Below are 15,513 nucleotides of genomic sequence, written 5' to 3'. Positions count from 1 at the left end.
CCTGAAGCCATTCAGTTTATTTTCTATTTTCTTCACATTTATGTTGGCCTATAACCTGCTTACTTCTACTTCTCAGTCCTTTTTTGAATCTAAGCTGGTATGGACTCCACTCTACCAGGGAAACAAATTATCCTGATAATACTGGAAACTGATCCCAGCTTAAGGTAAAACCTTTATTTTTCACTGATGTCTAAACTCTGGTGAATTAACTGGATAGTAAAATGTGTTAGCAGTGTTTTTAGTCCTTAAAACTCAACAGCGGCACCATTTAACCAATATTGAACAGTGCTGCTCTATGAGATGTGTATAGTAAATTCTTAGTTTTACTGACACAATGTTTTTAGAGTTTAGAAAACAAAATGATAGGATTTAGTCATGTTTGATAGTTTAAAAAAAATTGTTTTCAAGCTCAGTCACCCGTCACAGTTGGTTACTCAATAAATACCAACTTTTAAGAAGTGGAGAGGGCTGAGGTTGTGGCTCATTGGTAGAGCACACACGCCTTGAATGTGAGGCACTGTGTTTGATTCTCTGCACCACATATAAAGAATGAATAAAGGTTCATCAACAACTAAAAAAATATATTTTAAAAAATGGGGGTGGAGGGCATTGTATTGACTTCCAAATAGTCTCGAGAAGTGATAAGTAGTTATCTGCACAGTCACATTTCACTATTTGAAAAAATACTGAACTGCTACTCCTGAAATTTCATCTAATTGCATGCCTGCAAAGAAAAGTTAAATGAAGGTGGCAAATAACATTGTTTTGTTTTCCTCCATGTCAGCCACACTGGTATTTAAAGTGTCATTGTGAACAAAACAAAACAAAAAACAAAAAAGGAGAAAAACCCATGTGTCGAATTGGAGAAAACAAAAAATAACCATAGTTGAGGCTAACAGTTCAATCCAATTAGGTAAAAGGTATTCACACCTGAATCCCTGCCAGCCCACAGGTCGCAGCCTGCATATGGTTTCCACATTTGAGGAAATAATGTAACTTTTTTTATAACCTAATAATTTTAAAGTTTCCCCTGCTCACTATTTAAACTTTTTTATGGGGGGGAGTGGGGAGGAAGTTACCAGGGATTGAACTCAGGGGGCACTCAACCACTGAGCCACATCCCCAGCCCTATTGTGTATTTTATTTAGAGACAGGGTCTCACTGAGTTGCTTAGTGCCTCAATTTGCTGAGGCTGGCTTGGGGCCTGCGATCCTCCTGCCTTAGCCTCCCAAGCCACTGGGATTACTGTGTGGGCCACTACCGGGCTTCATTATTTAGATTCTAATTGAAACTCTCAGACAGTCTCTTGGGATGCTTTCAAAACTTCCAAACTTGCTTTAGCTGTTACTGCTTCCCATCTAAGCTGGATTGCTTCTAAAAAAACAAAGTAGTACTCAACTGGTTTAGGGAAATCAAGAGTAAATAGACAGGGCTGTAGCACTTGCCTGGCACATGTAAGGCACTGAGTTCAATCCCTAGCACCACATAAAAATAAATGAATAAAGGCATGCTGTCCAACTACCAAAAAAAAATTAAGTAGACAAATGGCAGACAAGGACTCAAACCAAAAAGCATCCTCAGTCCCTGAATGTGGCTTAATCTTGTTTCTTAGTATGTCCTTGGATGGGTTCAGGCTAGGTATTACTTCTAAAGCCAGGGTGGACTAGATGATCATGTATCAGAGGACTTTTGTTCTTAGCATCTAATAAATATTGTGACTAAAGGCTACATGGAGTGGCTTCCTAGAATCAAACAACTGGGTACAATTTTAAGGGACTTTCTTGATAACCTGAAGCAGAGCAAACACCATATCCAACTTGAAGAATTTTGTTCTAAGGAACTTGGAAATTTCTCAAATGGTGCCAAGAATGATTTTTTTAAAAATAAGTTGTGGATGGACATGATATCTTTATTTTACATGGTACTGAGATTCAACCCAGTGCCTCATGTGCTAGGCAAGCACTACCACTGAGCCACAACTCCAACCCAAGAATAATTTTAATTACCAACAATTCTCAGTAACTAATGCCACAAAAAGTATTGGCGTTATCACATTAGGAGACAGTATTCATACAGAACTAAAAATCTGGGAATTTGTGACCATCAAGAGTAAGAATGAGATGGTGTTGGAGAATAGCTTTTCACTTATTTTTGGGAACCCATGTTTCCTGGGCTATATGTGGACACTAGGTTGCAGAAAAGCTCTGTCCCTCAAGCACAAAGTGCAGTAGGAAACCCACACACAATTTTTATGAGCTTTCAACTTATATTAGCTTTACCCTGCAATCTTCACTGTGAAATATGTGTCTGCATCAAGGCTACACCATCCAAAAATAAGGGGAATGTTAAAAAAATATAAACTGGAGCTGAACTTTTAAGAAAAGCAAGTTAGGTACATGCAAGGACCTGCCTTTAGTTAAAGGAAAAGAGAATACTGGGAGGGAGCTAACTTACAGCTGAAAAAATAGGCCAAAACTGACCTTTCAGGGATACATAAAGGGATTTAATATCACAGGACAGAAAGGATACTGGAAAAACAGCTATTTCCATTGGGTTGTCAATCTGCCCAAATCAAATGTGAACCTCAGCTTGTGGGTACCCTTGGGTAAATCATGTCATCAGTCTGCCTGAAATCCTCCAGTAACTTCCCATTACATTTAGAATAAACTCAGCCCTTCCCCTGGCTATAGGTCCCGACTTGTCCCCACTCTAGTTTCTATCTGAATGCTGACCCCTTTTCACTCCTTTCCCTAAGTTACTGGAACATGCTCAGCAGTTCCCTACCTTAGGGCCTTTCCAACTGTGTTCCTTTTTCTATGACTGACAGATATTCATCATTCATGTCCAGTGTCACCAGTGAGATCCTCTCCTGACCCAATCTGAAGTGACTCACTCAACACTATCACATACCCTGATTTACATTAAATAGGTCTTTGCTACATAACTATTATTTATGGCCTTTCCCCACTTCAACAGCTAATAACTAGGATAGAGGGTTTCATTTCCCTTATATTAACAGAGCCTGAAAGTTAGGAATCTGACGCATGGTCAGTAAGTGCTCAGTAATAATTTGAGTATGGAAGGTACTACTTTTAAGCCAAAAGGAATGGTGGCCTTGGAATACAAATTTTTAATTTTCAAATAATAAAATTTTGCTGAAGATATAGCACTTCAATACAAAATTGAGATGAGTTACACCATTTAGAAGGTTGTAGCATCTAAGAACCTGAACAAAAATGAACCAGGCAGAAATGCCAACATAAAATGAAAATTTTATATAAATAACCCAGTTTAGATTTGCTGTTTCACTTAATTCTGAATAAGGAAGACTATAGACTTCCCATATTAATAAATCACATCAAATAAGCAGGAAGAGTTTCAATAACAAGCCTGTAGATACACTGAAACCCCCTTTTATATTAAAAATGAAAGACAAATCCAGATTGAACATAGTGATTGCAAAATATAATGCAATTTTGAACAATTAAAATTATGAAAATATACAAAATTGATGGGCAACACAACTAGGCATTTTTTTTTCCCATTATGTGGAGAACACTAAAAATTTATCTACCTTTTATCCAGGTAAATGACTTAAACCAAATGTTTAGTTTGGAGAATCTTAACTTAGGGATCTCAGTAGTATAAAAGGCAATAATTTTTCAGTCTGTAAACAGTAGTTGTGGTTTTTTTCTCCTTTTTTTTTTTTTTTTTTTAAATATCAACTTACCACACAAAAACTAAACAAAAAACTCATACAAACCAAAAGCAACAGCAGCAGTGGATTATTTGGGAATTCTCTTCAAATATCAATGACATACAACTGATGGGAGAGGGTGCTTTTTACTCATGTAAGAATATATATATATATGTATATATATATTTTAAACTGTACACAATTTATAGTGCATGACAGTTTCCCAAGGAACAGACTGATAAAAGATATTGGCCATTTCTGCATAATTTCATTCTTTTTACAGTTATCTCAAATGTGAGAGTTGGATCTAACTGAAATGCTACATTTAGTAGGAAAATCAGCAAGTAACAAAGGAAGCATAACTTCAAGGTAACATTATTTGTCAGTAAAACCAGTAGAGGTCCCAGATACCCCAAGGCAGGAGACCAGTTAAGCAGACCATTAGAGTCACAACAGTCCCTGACCAAGGCCAGTCCATTAAGCGTGTATGCTAGATTGATCATAGACTTGTATCAAAGAGCATTTCTATTTCTTTGTACAGTACTTTTTTGGATATGCAAAGAAACATCATTCCAAGAACATAGCCATATGCACACCCTCCCAAATACACACAGTTCCATCTAAAACAGGCCATAGTTACATGAACTAATGATACATTGTCATTAAAGGATATTCAGAATCAATCAGTATGTTCAGTTCATCTTATTCAGCAAAGTTCTTTCCTTTAGGATGGGGTGTGTGATCCCTGTAGCTACTAATTTATATAAAATATATTTTGAAATTACTTGATGGACTAGGTTTCCCAACAAGTCTTACTTTGAACAGGTAATATAATTCTAAAAATTTTCTTGGAAGTTCCAACAGTTATTAACCACTATATCAAATTATGAATAATAAAGTCAAGAAGGAACAAAATGCAAACTTTGCATACACAGATTTTCCCAGTTCTTTTGGTTGCTTTAAAAAAAGTATCACATTTCACTGGAGCAGTGCATAGGAAAGGACTGTGAAAAGGTCTTTAAGACCAATCCTCCATCAGATGCTTGAATTTCCTCATCAAAGTCATTTCTTTGCCCTTACAGAATTACTAACTTTAACTGTATTTAGGTAATTTATAGACCAAAAACAGTAGCAGGAATTCAAACACCAAAAAAAAAAAGTTATCAACGAAAGTGTGAAAATTGTGTAACGTTTTCAAGAGTTTTTATCTTTTTCTACCAGACCAACCTCTGAAGGGACTAAATGTCCAGGTGAACAAAGTAAATACAATCCTGGTATAATTTTTAAGTTTCAAGAAATAGACTGAACATTAAACCCACTGGATAACATTTCTTTTGCCAGCCTAAAACTTAATGCCTAGGTTAAATCCATAATATATATTCCTTCCTCACCAACCCCCCCCCCCACTTGAAAACACTAAAATAGTAATTAATTTTCAAGCATATATATATATATATACACACATATATATATATGATTCATGAATCGAATGCAGTATATAACACAAAACTGATGAAGTAAGGATCAGTATTGCCTGCATAAATTATGTACACATCTCTTGAAAAACAGTGATTCCCATATTTCCCAAATGGATGAATGACAGCAAGCTAGTCCTCAGCAGGCTTGTTAAATGGTCTCCTTTAACTTTCCTCTTTAAACAGCTATAAATTAACAAGAGTCTTCCTTGCCTCCCTATCTGAGATTTAACTTTCACAGGAATGAGGATGGGACTATCTTGGCTATCAGGATTATTAAGCCAAAAAAAATCAGCACCTGTGGTCATCTGAGTGGTGCCCTTCAGGGCAAGTGATTATGCTCAGTCTCACCTGAGGTCTGCTGTGGACCTGCCTGGGGGCAGTGGAAAAGGGCCTGCTCTTGGTCATATCCCCCTCTGCTTCTCCTTTCTGCTTCCTATGGCTCAAGAACAGACTAAACTCCCACTGCTATAATGGGAGGGCCATCCAGCTGCTTTGAGGTCAATGCTTTATGCTTAATTTCTATTGCTGCTTTTAAATAGAAACCCCCTCCCTCCCAGATGTTTCTGGTGATGGGAGGGAAGAAAAGTAAGGGATTCTCTTGTTGCTGCCATATGCATATGAACATTTATAAAAAGTGGTCAAACCCAGATGAGGGTCCTGCTTCTGGTTTATATACAATAATTTAATCAGCTGTATATATTTAATACCTAAAAAAATTAATTCACGATCAAAGTCCTTCATGCATTTTATGAGGAAGTTCTGGATTAAAATGATGGTCAACTAGATGTTGCTTTCGCCTGGGAAGATAGTGTCGTCATTTTCTGCTATAGAATCATCAGTGCCTGTGGTCCACACTTCCTTAAATTTTTAGTTTCTTTGTGGTCTCAAGTCTTTTTTTCAGCAGCTCCCCCATTTCCAGAAGTGAGTGTAGGTAACTGCTCTGCACTTTCCCTTGTACAGTCTTTGAAAATTTTCTTTCTTCCTACAAAGGAAGAGACAAAAATAAGTGGTGTTGCTCAACAATCATTCTCCCAGATTAGAGTTCCTCAGATAAAAGTTAAAACTACCATTACCTCAATGCAAGCTCCATCAGAATAGAATGAGTAATTTTCAGTATCAAAATGCAGAGGCTAGGACTGGGGTTGTGGCTCAGTGGTAAGAGCACTCACCTAGCATGTGTGAGGCACTGGGTTCAATTCTCAGCACCACATATAAAATGAATAAAAATAAAAGTCCATCAACAACTAAAAAAAAAAATCATTTTAAATGCAGAGGCTAAAGCTATTCACAGATGTATATTTTTCAATGTGTTTTTCACCAAGACCCTGTTGCTTCAGCAACAGCATTCCATCAAGTACCTTTGTTATAAGTTATATAAAGTAGGAAAACAAATTTCTTACTGCTAACTTTTCATCAAGAAAAAAGGTGGTAAATTATTACTAAGTAGTTTGGACATAAAATTATTCCTATTTTGTTATAAGCTGCACAAAGTGCAGAGATGTCTGATTTTTTTTTTTGTTCACATCAAAACAACAAAGTAGAAATTTATTACTGTCTTAGACATCATCATAGCCACTACTGAAAGGCCTGCTTTACCAACTATATCTTTTCCAGACTGACAAGTCTCTCTCCACACTGACGGTCTATAGGTATAAGAGATCAAATGATAAAAGACAGAGCTCTCTTAAAGCCTTCTTAAATGTATGAATTAAAAATTTGCTGCCACATATTTGCTATGGTAGAAACCACAAAAAATAAAGGGAAGGAGTGTTCAAACACAAATGAAGATGGCTGAGGACTGGGTATGTTTATATGAAGTTGGCAGAATTGCAAAGCCCAGGACTGCAGAAGAAACCAGGTAACACTTTCTCACCCATGGATACTGCTACTTAAGATCTTATCTAACTTAGAAGTAGAAAGGTTTGTATGAAAAATTTTCACTTAGTATATATAAATGCAAATAAAGCTGGTCCTACACATTCACGGGTTCTGCACTCCATGCATTCAACCAACTGCAGATCCAAACCTCAGAGAGAAAAAAAATCGGTCTGTGTTGAACATGGTAAGACTTTTTATTGTCACTAATATCAGAACAATATAACAACTGTTTACATAGCATTTATATTGTATTAAAAAAGATAATCTAGAGATAATTTTAAGCATACAGGAAGATGTGTTAGGTTTGATACAAATGCTACACCATTTTATATAAGGGCCATGGAACTTGGGTATCCTCAGTGTATGTGTGCATGCATTGCATGTATTCTAGAGAAAGAAAAAGAAAATCCCACACAGATACTAAGGAATGACTGTATAAAGAAACATCCTGCTGGGTGAGGTGGTGCAGCTATATCCCAGCTACTCGGGAGGCTAAGCCAGGAAGATCTCAAGTTTGACGTCAGCCTGGGCAACTTAGCCAGACCCTGTCTCAGAATAAAAAATAAAATAGGGGCCAGGGTTGTAGCTCAGTGGTAATGTGTCCTTGATTTCAATCCCCAGTACCCCACCCACTGCCAACACACACACAAGAAACAAGCTAAAAATGTTCAATGGTTGTGGTGCATTCCTATTTGGAGTACTATGCAGTTACTAAATGAACAAGATTTGTCCATATTAGTTAGCCTGAGCAGATTATGTATGTGTATGGTACTGGGGATGGAACCCAGGAGTGCTTTCACCACTGAGCTCCATCCTCAGTCCTCTTTATTTTTTGCTTTGAGATTCACACAGGGTGTTGCTAAGTTACCAAGTCTGGCCTTAAACTTGTGATTCTCCTGCCTCAGCTTCCAAGTCACTGGGATTACATGCATGTGAGACTGCACCTTGACCTGAACAGATCTGAACAGATTTTGCAGCCAAGCTACATAACAGTAAATCATTTACTTTTTAAAAAGTACAAAATACAATAATACTGTACATTTTCTCCTTGACTATAAATATACACAAAAAATGGTCTTGACACACAACTAAAGGTAGAGTCCAAAGACCTTATACACTGGATTTCAAGTTTAGAAAAAGGAAGGAAATAAGAAATAAACCTAATGGAAAGTGAATTGAAGAGGGTTGGGGGTTTTTTTGTTGTTAACTCAAAAGACTACTCAACACTATATGGAAACTATTTGGTGACTAGTACTCCTCAGTGTACCACATGTATCATGACTTTAATAAAGGATAATTTGTTTAATCCTCACCATGATCCTATGAAATAGGTATTATCATCATCTTCATTTATAGATAAAGAAATTGATGCCCAGAGAGTAACTTCCCCAAGGTTATACTGCAAAGTTAAGGAGAACCTTTAGAATACTGAAACTGAGAACTCTTAGTTCTCATTTCAGAAGGCAATGGTCACAAATCAGCAGGGCTGTTGTGTCCATCACCCATGCAATTAACAGTCCTTCCCACATTCCACATTCTATGCCCCTGCCAACTGACTCACCATGCCAAACATATTTCACTTTCCACCTCTGTGCTTTTCCTGACAACCTCCTACTTGGGATCCCTTTCCTCCTTTTCTGTGTGCCTGGTGAAAATTAATCACCTCTAAAAACACCCACTCCAGTAAGACTGTCTCTCTCACTCATTTATTTCATTGTGAACAAGACTGCTTTCTCTCATCAGTCTTTAGTAATGGCAAATGCTCTGGGCTCTCCTCACAGTAAGCACACTATCCAAAGCTCTAACATGTTTAAGTTTACAAAAGAGAGGCTGACAGTCTTTTAAGGTTGGTGTACCAAGCAAGATTCCATTTATTCTCTCCCCTAGGAAAGTCTGAGTCGAGGTCTGAAACTAGGCTGACATTTGTCCTCAGATTACTGGATGAGTTCCCTCATCAGCAAAGATTCAGGTCAGACATCTATTAGAGGGAAGCATTCTCTAAGATCAGAATTTCATTATCAGAACAGCTGGCTAGAAACAGATTGCTCTACCACTGCACTGCTGACCCCTACCAAAATCCTAAGCCAACTCCAGGGGCTGAATTCACATTCTCCAGAAATAATCCACATATATATATTTTTTTTTAATGAATCACTATTTTAGGAGCTAAGGGTACAGTCTGGTGGTAGGACAACTGCCTACCATGTGAGGTCCTGGGTTCAATCCCCAGCACAAGGGGAAGGAAGGGGAGATCCATATTTTAAAGATAAAACTTTACAGGGATTTTGCTAATAATTAGCAGAATTTTAAGAAAAGGTCCTAAAATAATATCAGGAGACACCTGATGGTTGTAAACACTGATTCATTCATTCCCTTTTTGGCTGGTGTGTTCTAGCCTAATGATCAGTGACATAATTATTTCTGATGCCCAGCATCTCTTTCGTCAGGTGATAACTATTGGGGTAGAAAGAAAGGCAGCCTACTCGGCAGCATGTAAGTTCTTACGGAAATTGTTCCTGAATCCTAAGAGTATGTCTGATTCCATCTGGTACTCAAAACAGGAAACAATTAATAATGCTGGCATTAGTTTTAATGGTATAGGCATAACCCCAAAAATATAAAGAAAGGGAGAAAAACCCCAAAACCAACACCACAACAGAAAACTTGCCAAAGCACCTTCTAATGACAAGTCTTTGTCTTATGCTTTCTGGGTTTTGTTTAGGTTTTGGTGGTTAGTGGTTGGTTTTGTTGTGGGATATAGGAGTCAAGCCTAGAAGTGTTCTACCTCTAAACTACATCCCCAGTACTTTTTAAGACAGGGTCTCATTAAGTTTCCCAGGGTAGCTTGAACTTGAGATCCTTTAACCTCAGTAGCTGGAATTACAAGCATGTACCACCACACCCAACTAGCAACAGGTCTTATAAGGAGAAACTGATGGATTAAAAATTAAATTGTACTTTTGATAAAGATAACATTTTAATGTATATATAAAAAACATTGCTGATTGTCTATAATCTCTTACCGGAGAGAAAGAAGAGTCCTCTAAAATAAGTTCTTCAAGCTTAAGTGTAATTAGATGTGTTTCAAGTCCCTTAATATGATCCACAGCATTAGAAATTAAAGTCTGAAGTCCAGAAACATAGTCTTGGAAACTGGTGAAGACAGGTGGCTGGGAACAGGATTTGAAACATTTTTTTAAAAAATGAACTACTATTAAACACATTACCAATGCTTATAACACATAGGTATTCTGACTGCATGCTATACCATGACTTGTGCTATAACAGGAAAGGAAATAATTTTGGATATTAAGACAGTCTCATACCACCAAACAATATAACTGCAAACTCAAAAAGGATAACTTAAGCATTTTTAAAAGTGAGATTTGATTATATTCTGGAGAACTGGAGAAGAAATTCTACTAGAAAATATGGTAGTTTGTCCTTCAACCCACAGCCAGGAAACTCTACCACCTCTCTTCACATCTTTAAGATTTCCTATAATGTTAATGAATAAAGAAACATAATAGTTTAAGTTCGAATAGAAAAAAGCAAAGGATGGCAACAGACCAGAAAATTCAGAAAAAAGAACAGAGAAGGGGAACAGTGCTCTAACAGATACATTTTGAAGTTATATTAAAGCCAGGTGGTTTTGTAACTAAATTGTATTTATGAATAACCCTTTATAAGTAAATTAACAAAGTGCTGGGAGTGCAGCTACCATGGTAGAGCCCCTAATTAGCATGCACAAAGTCTTGGGTCTGATCCTCCAATTCATGGGTGTGGGGCATGGGGTGGGGCAGGCACAATGAAAGAAAAGAAAAAAGGCCCAAGATAAACTGAAGGATAAGAGGGAAATTAAATGATAGTCAATAAATCTAGAAAGAAGGAAGGGAAGGCAGGAGGGAGGAGGGGGTGGGGGGAGGGGGATAGGGGAGGGGGAGAGGGAGGAAGAAAGAAAGCTTGCTCCAACAAAGCAGCAAAGAAGATCTGGTTAACAACTTCTATAATCATGGGTTGAAAATCCTTTCTAAACATGACACTAAACTAGAAACCATTAAAAAGATATTCTTGTTTTTTAAAAAATTACTATTTTGACCAAAAAATCATTCATTAAAAAACAGATGACAGGGCTGCGGTTGTGGCTCAGTGATAGAGCGCTTGCCTAGTACATGTGAAGCACTGGGTTTGATTCTCAGCACCACATAAAAATAAAGATATCATGTCCATCTACAACTAAAAATTAAAAAAAAAAGCAGATGACAATTTTTTCTTTAAATTGCTTTTTTTGTGATAGAGGATTAATAACATTATTAAGAACCCAAAAGTGTAATAGGTCAGGAACAGTGTGGTAATAAAGCGTACCTAATTTTAATTTCTAGTGAGGTGTGGGGGAAGTTGAAGAAATATGGACATAACAATAAGAAAAATACTTCTACAAGAGGAAATTTGAGCAAAGAACAGAAAATATATCATCAAGCCAGGTGTAGTGGTACACACCTGTAATAGTAGCAACTCAAGAGGTTGAGGCGGGTGATTGCAAGTTCGAGGCTAGCCTCAGTAACTGAGCAAGACCCTAAGCAACTTAGTGAAACCCTGTCTTAAAATTAAAAATAAAGAGAGCTGGGGATGTCCCTCAGTGGCAAAATATCCCGGATTCATTCCATAATACCAAAAGAAAATATCAAAAAATTTTTCAATTTTTTTTTTTTTTTAATTTTTTTTTGCGGTCCTGGGTATTGAACCCAGGGCCTTGTGCTTGTAAGGCAAGCACTCTACCAACTGAGCCATATCCCCAGCCCAAAATTTTCAATTTTTAAAGACACATAAACATGTCATTCATATGTGTGTGTGTGTGTGTGTGTGTATAAAAACATGAGAGACTTAATCAACTAGGAAGGCTAACTTTTCATTCAAGAAATATCAGAAATATCAAAACCATGCACAGTGGCATATTCCTATAATCCCAGCAATGTGGGAGGGTGAGACAGGAAGATTGCTTAAGTCCATGAGTTCAAGATCAGCCTGGGCAAGTGACTATCTAGTAAGATTCTTTTAAAAAGGAAAAAAAAAAAAAAAATTGACGGAGAAAAAGAATACTTATACGATCCTAATGACTCTTAAAACATACAGGAAAACTTTTGAAAAGAAAAAGCAGTCTGTAGCCAGATTATTACTTGTGTTTTTCTGTTATTACCATGATGATGCTGGTTTCTTTTTTCTTCTTTTTCTTTTTTTGTAAATTTAATTTGTATGGTCGCAAGACACTCTCACAGTAACTGGACACCCAAAGGATAATGGAAATAGTCTGAAAGTGGAAAATTTGCAAATTAATCAATCAAGATTACAATATGATCAGGAAGTTAAGAGCAATGGATTAAAAAAAGATATTCTAACTGGAAGTTCTATTTGAATCTCTTCATTTTTTTCTTTTTGGGGGGCGGAGAGGGCATACAGTACTGGGGATGGAACCCAGGGCCTCGTACATGTTAGCCAAGTGCTATAACTCTAAGCTACATCCCGAGACCCTATGCAATTCCTTTCAGTTTCTCCCCTGAATTTATTTTCACTCTCATGTCTTTATTCTTAATTCTTTTGTGGGCATGGGGAGGGGTGGGGAGGGTAGGAGCTGGGGATAGAATCTTAGCCTTTACGCAGCACCAGTCTTTCTTTTCTACAGTCACATGTCGATTTAGCACTTTTTTATCTGCTCAGAATACTTCAAATACCCTACCTACGTCTTTATTCTTTCTTCTGGCTCTCTCAGCTAACTCCACACCCTCCACTCCATTCTACTTCTCTTTCACATCTCTGTAGAATTGGGGATCTATTAACATCCTTTTCGCTTAGTGTAAAGTCCAAATTCCTAGGCCTTGAATCCAGTGATTCTTTATAACATGCCTCTCTCCATATGCTTTGTCAGCCAGGTAAGACACCATTTCACTTGGAAATCTTGACTGAAGATATATGGAGACAGGCATGGTGGCAGATACCCAGAATCCCAGACACTTGGGGGACTGACCTAGGAGGATAGCAAGTTCCAGGCCAGCCTCAGCAATGCAGCAAGGCCCTAAGCAACATAGCAAGATCCTGTCTCAAAATAAAAAATAAAGAGGGCTGGATATATAGCTCAATGGTAGAGTACCCTTGGGCTAAATCCCTAGTACAAAAAAAAAAAAAAGATCCCTCAAGTTAACACAAATCCTGCATTGTATTACATTAGCAATTTACCAATCTTCTCCAGCAGTGTGTGCATATATATGTATGTACAGTTATTGCTCATCTCGGGCACTTCTAATGCTAGTCATCAGAAAAGACGATATTGCCTTCAGGAAATTGGACTAGTAGGGAAGGAGAAGTAAACAACTGTGTGACAGAAACAAAAGAAAAGGGGCTGGGTCATGTATCAGTGGTGGAGCACTTGCCTAGTATATGTGAGGCACTGGGTTCAATTCTCAGCACCACGTATAAATAAATGAATAAAATAAAGGTCTATCAACATCTAAAAAAAATTTTTAAGTAAAAAATAAAATGAAAGAAAAGATAATGGGTTATGAGTATATGCAATCCTCCTTTTTTCTCTAGCTAAACAAAGACAGATGGGCTGTATCAATCCCTGGACTCCTTCATAATGCAAAATATCTCAGTAATTACAAACAATAACAAAAAATGTAAGAAACTGAAAGAATCAATTTAAATTCCAGAATAAAGAGTGAGTCAGTCAGGCGTGGTGGTGCACACCTGTAATCCCATTGTTTCAGGAGGCTGAGGCAGGAGGGCTGTGAGTTGAAATCCAGTCTCAGCAACTTAGCAAGGCCCTAGCAATTCAGTGAGACCCTGTATCAAATTAAAATATAGGAACTGGGGTTGTGGCTCAGTAGTAGAGTGCTCACCTAGCACATGTAAGACCCTGGGTTCAATCCTGAGCAACACATAAAAAATAAATAAATAAAGGTATTTTTCCCATCTACAACCAAAAAATAAAATAGTTAAAAAAAAATAAAATAAAATGTAATAAAAGAGGCAGTGCTTAAATACCACGGGGTTCAATCCCCAGTATAAAAAAAAAAAAAATAAAAAAAATAACAAAGAATAAGTCAGAAATTAGAATGGAGAGAAAATAGCTAGATTTGGAATGGTTCTGGGGAACCTGAGAGATCGTTAAAATAACTTTTTAAAGAAATTTTACCTAAGCATTATGAATTACATCATTGTAGTATTCGTGGAAGGATTTGATTTAAACAGCTTTTCAATGAACAAAAGCAGGATTAGCCAGGCAAGGTGGCCCAGCAGCTCAGGGAGGCCGAGGCAGGAGGATCAAGAGTTCAAAGCCAGCATCAGCAAAAAGTGAGGTGCTAATAAGCAACTCAGTGAGACCCTGTTTCTAAATAAAATACAAAATAAGGCTGGAATGTGATTCAGGTTGAGTACCTCTGAGTTCAATCCCTGGTAACCACCCCCCCAGAAAAAAAAAAAAAAGAAAAAAGAAAAAAGAAAAAACAACAAGAAGCAGGATTAGGAAGGTTAAACTGCAGGTATAGGCTGGATATAGTAGCATGAGCCTATAATCCCAGAAACTCAGGAGACTGAGGTAAAACATTTTAAGTACATGGCCAATCTAGGAAAATTAGGGACACCTTGTCTCAAAAAGAAGCGTGGATAAACTGGGGATGTAGCTCAACAGTAAAACACCACTGGGTTTTCCCAGTATCTACCCCCCATATTATATTTAATTAATTAATTAATTGTAGGGATGCAGTGCCTATTACCTGTTCATTGTTAAAAAATGAATCCTGCATACCATTAAGGAAAATGAGAAAATCATGCTTTCACAAAAAGAACAATAACTTACCTCAACAAAGAAGACAAGATTTTCTAAAAGAGTAGGATGTGTTTTCAAGTTACCATCTTTAACTTCTAAGAGGTCACCTTTACATTTACTGAAGACATCTGAAGACAGAAAAATATCTTTATGGTTTCATTTGCCTTTTGTTCCAAGGCTATTTTTAGGAATAAAATCTACATAATCTAATAGAGAATTAATATAAAAGTTTTAGTTCAGGGGCTGGGGTTTGTGTTTTGTGGTTCAGTGTGCTTGCCAAGCATATGTGAGGACCTGGGTTCAAGCCTCAGCACCACATAATACAAAGTAACATAAAGGTATTATGTCCATCTAAACAAAAAAATTTTTTTTTAAAAAGCTTAGTTCAGAAACTTTTTTTTTTCATTTTCCACAGAGAACCAAAAACCAGAGAATAACTATTTTAAGCCTTTTTATAAAGTCATATTTACTTCTGCTATACAGCCTTCAAAATGTAAATAGTGGCCTTAAAAATAATAATATATTCTATTCAGGTGTAGTGACATAAACCCGTAAACCCAGTTACTTGGTAGATTAAATCAGGAAGGAGCACAAGTTCAAGGACAGTCTAGGCAATTTATTCTGACTGTCTCAAAATA

General features: G+C 37.1%; 1 protein-coding gene across 2 annotated transcripts in view; it reads right to left on the bottom strand.

Moving 5' to 3' along the window:
- Positions 1 to 3,112: 3,112 nt before the first annotated feature.
- NAA25 (N-alpha-acetyltransferase 25, NatB auxiliary subunit) overlaps positions 3,113 to 15,513 on the bottom strand; it is a 67,953-nt gene continuing 55,552 nt past the window's right edge. For both annotated transcript variants that reach the window (XM_079149522.1, XM_079149521.1), the window contains 4 exons: positions 14,906 to 15,003; positions 12,251 to 12,361; positions 10,077 to 10,223; positions 3,113 to 6,157 (listed from right to left, as the gene is read on the bottom strand). In XM_079149522.1, coding sequence (XP_079005648.1) covers positions 6,035 to 6,157; positions 10,077 to 10,223; positions 12,251 to 12,361; positions 14,906 to 15,003 — 479 coding nt within the window. In that variant the 3' untranslated portion in view covers positions 3,113 to 6,034. The remainder of the gene's footprint in view (positions 6,158 to 10,076; positions 10,224 to 12,250; positions 12,362 to 14,905; positions 15,004 to 15,513) is intronic.

The sequence above is a fragment of the Sciurus vulgaris genome, assembly GCF_902686455.1.
Source record: "Sciurus vulgaris genome assembly, chromosome: 8".
Lineage (NCBI taxonomy): Eukaryota > Metazoa > Chordata > Mammalia > Rodentia > Sciuridae > Sciurus > Sciurus vulgaris.
The sequence above is the reverse complement of the archived record's forward strand: the minus strand, read 5'-3'. Positions and strand labels throughout refer to the sequence as shown.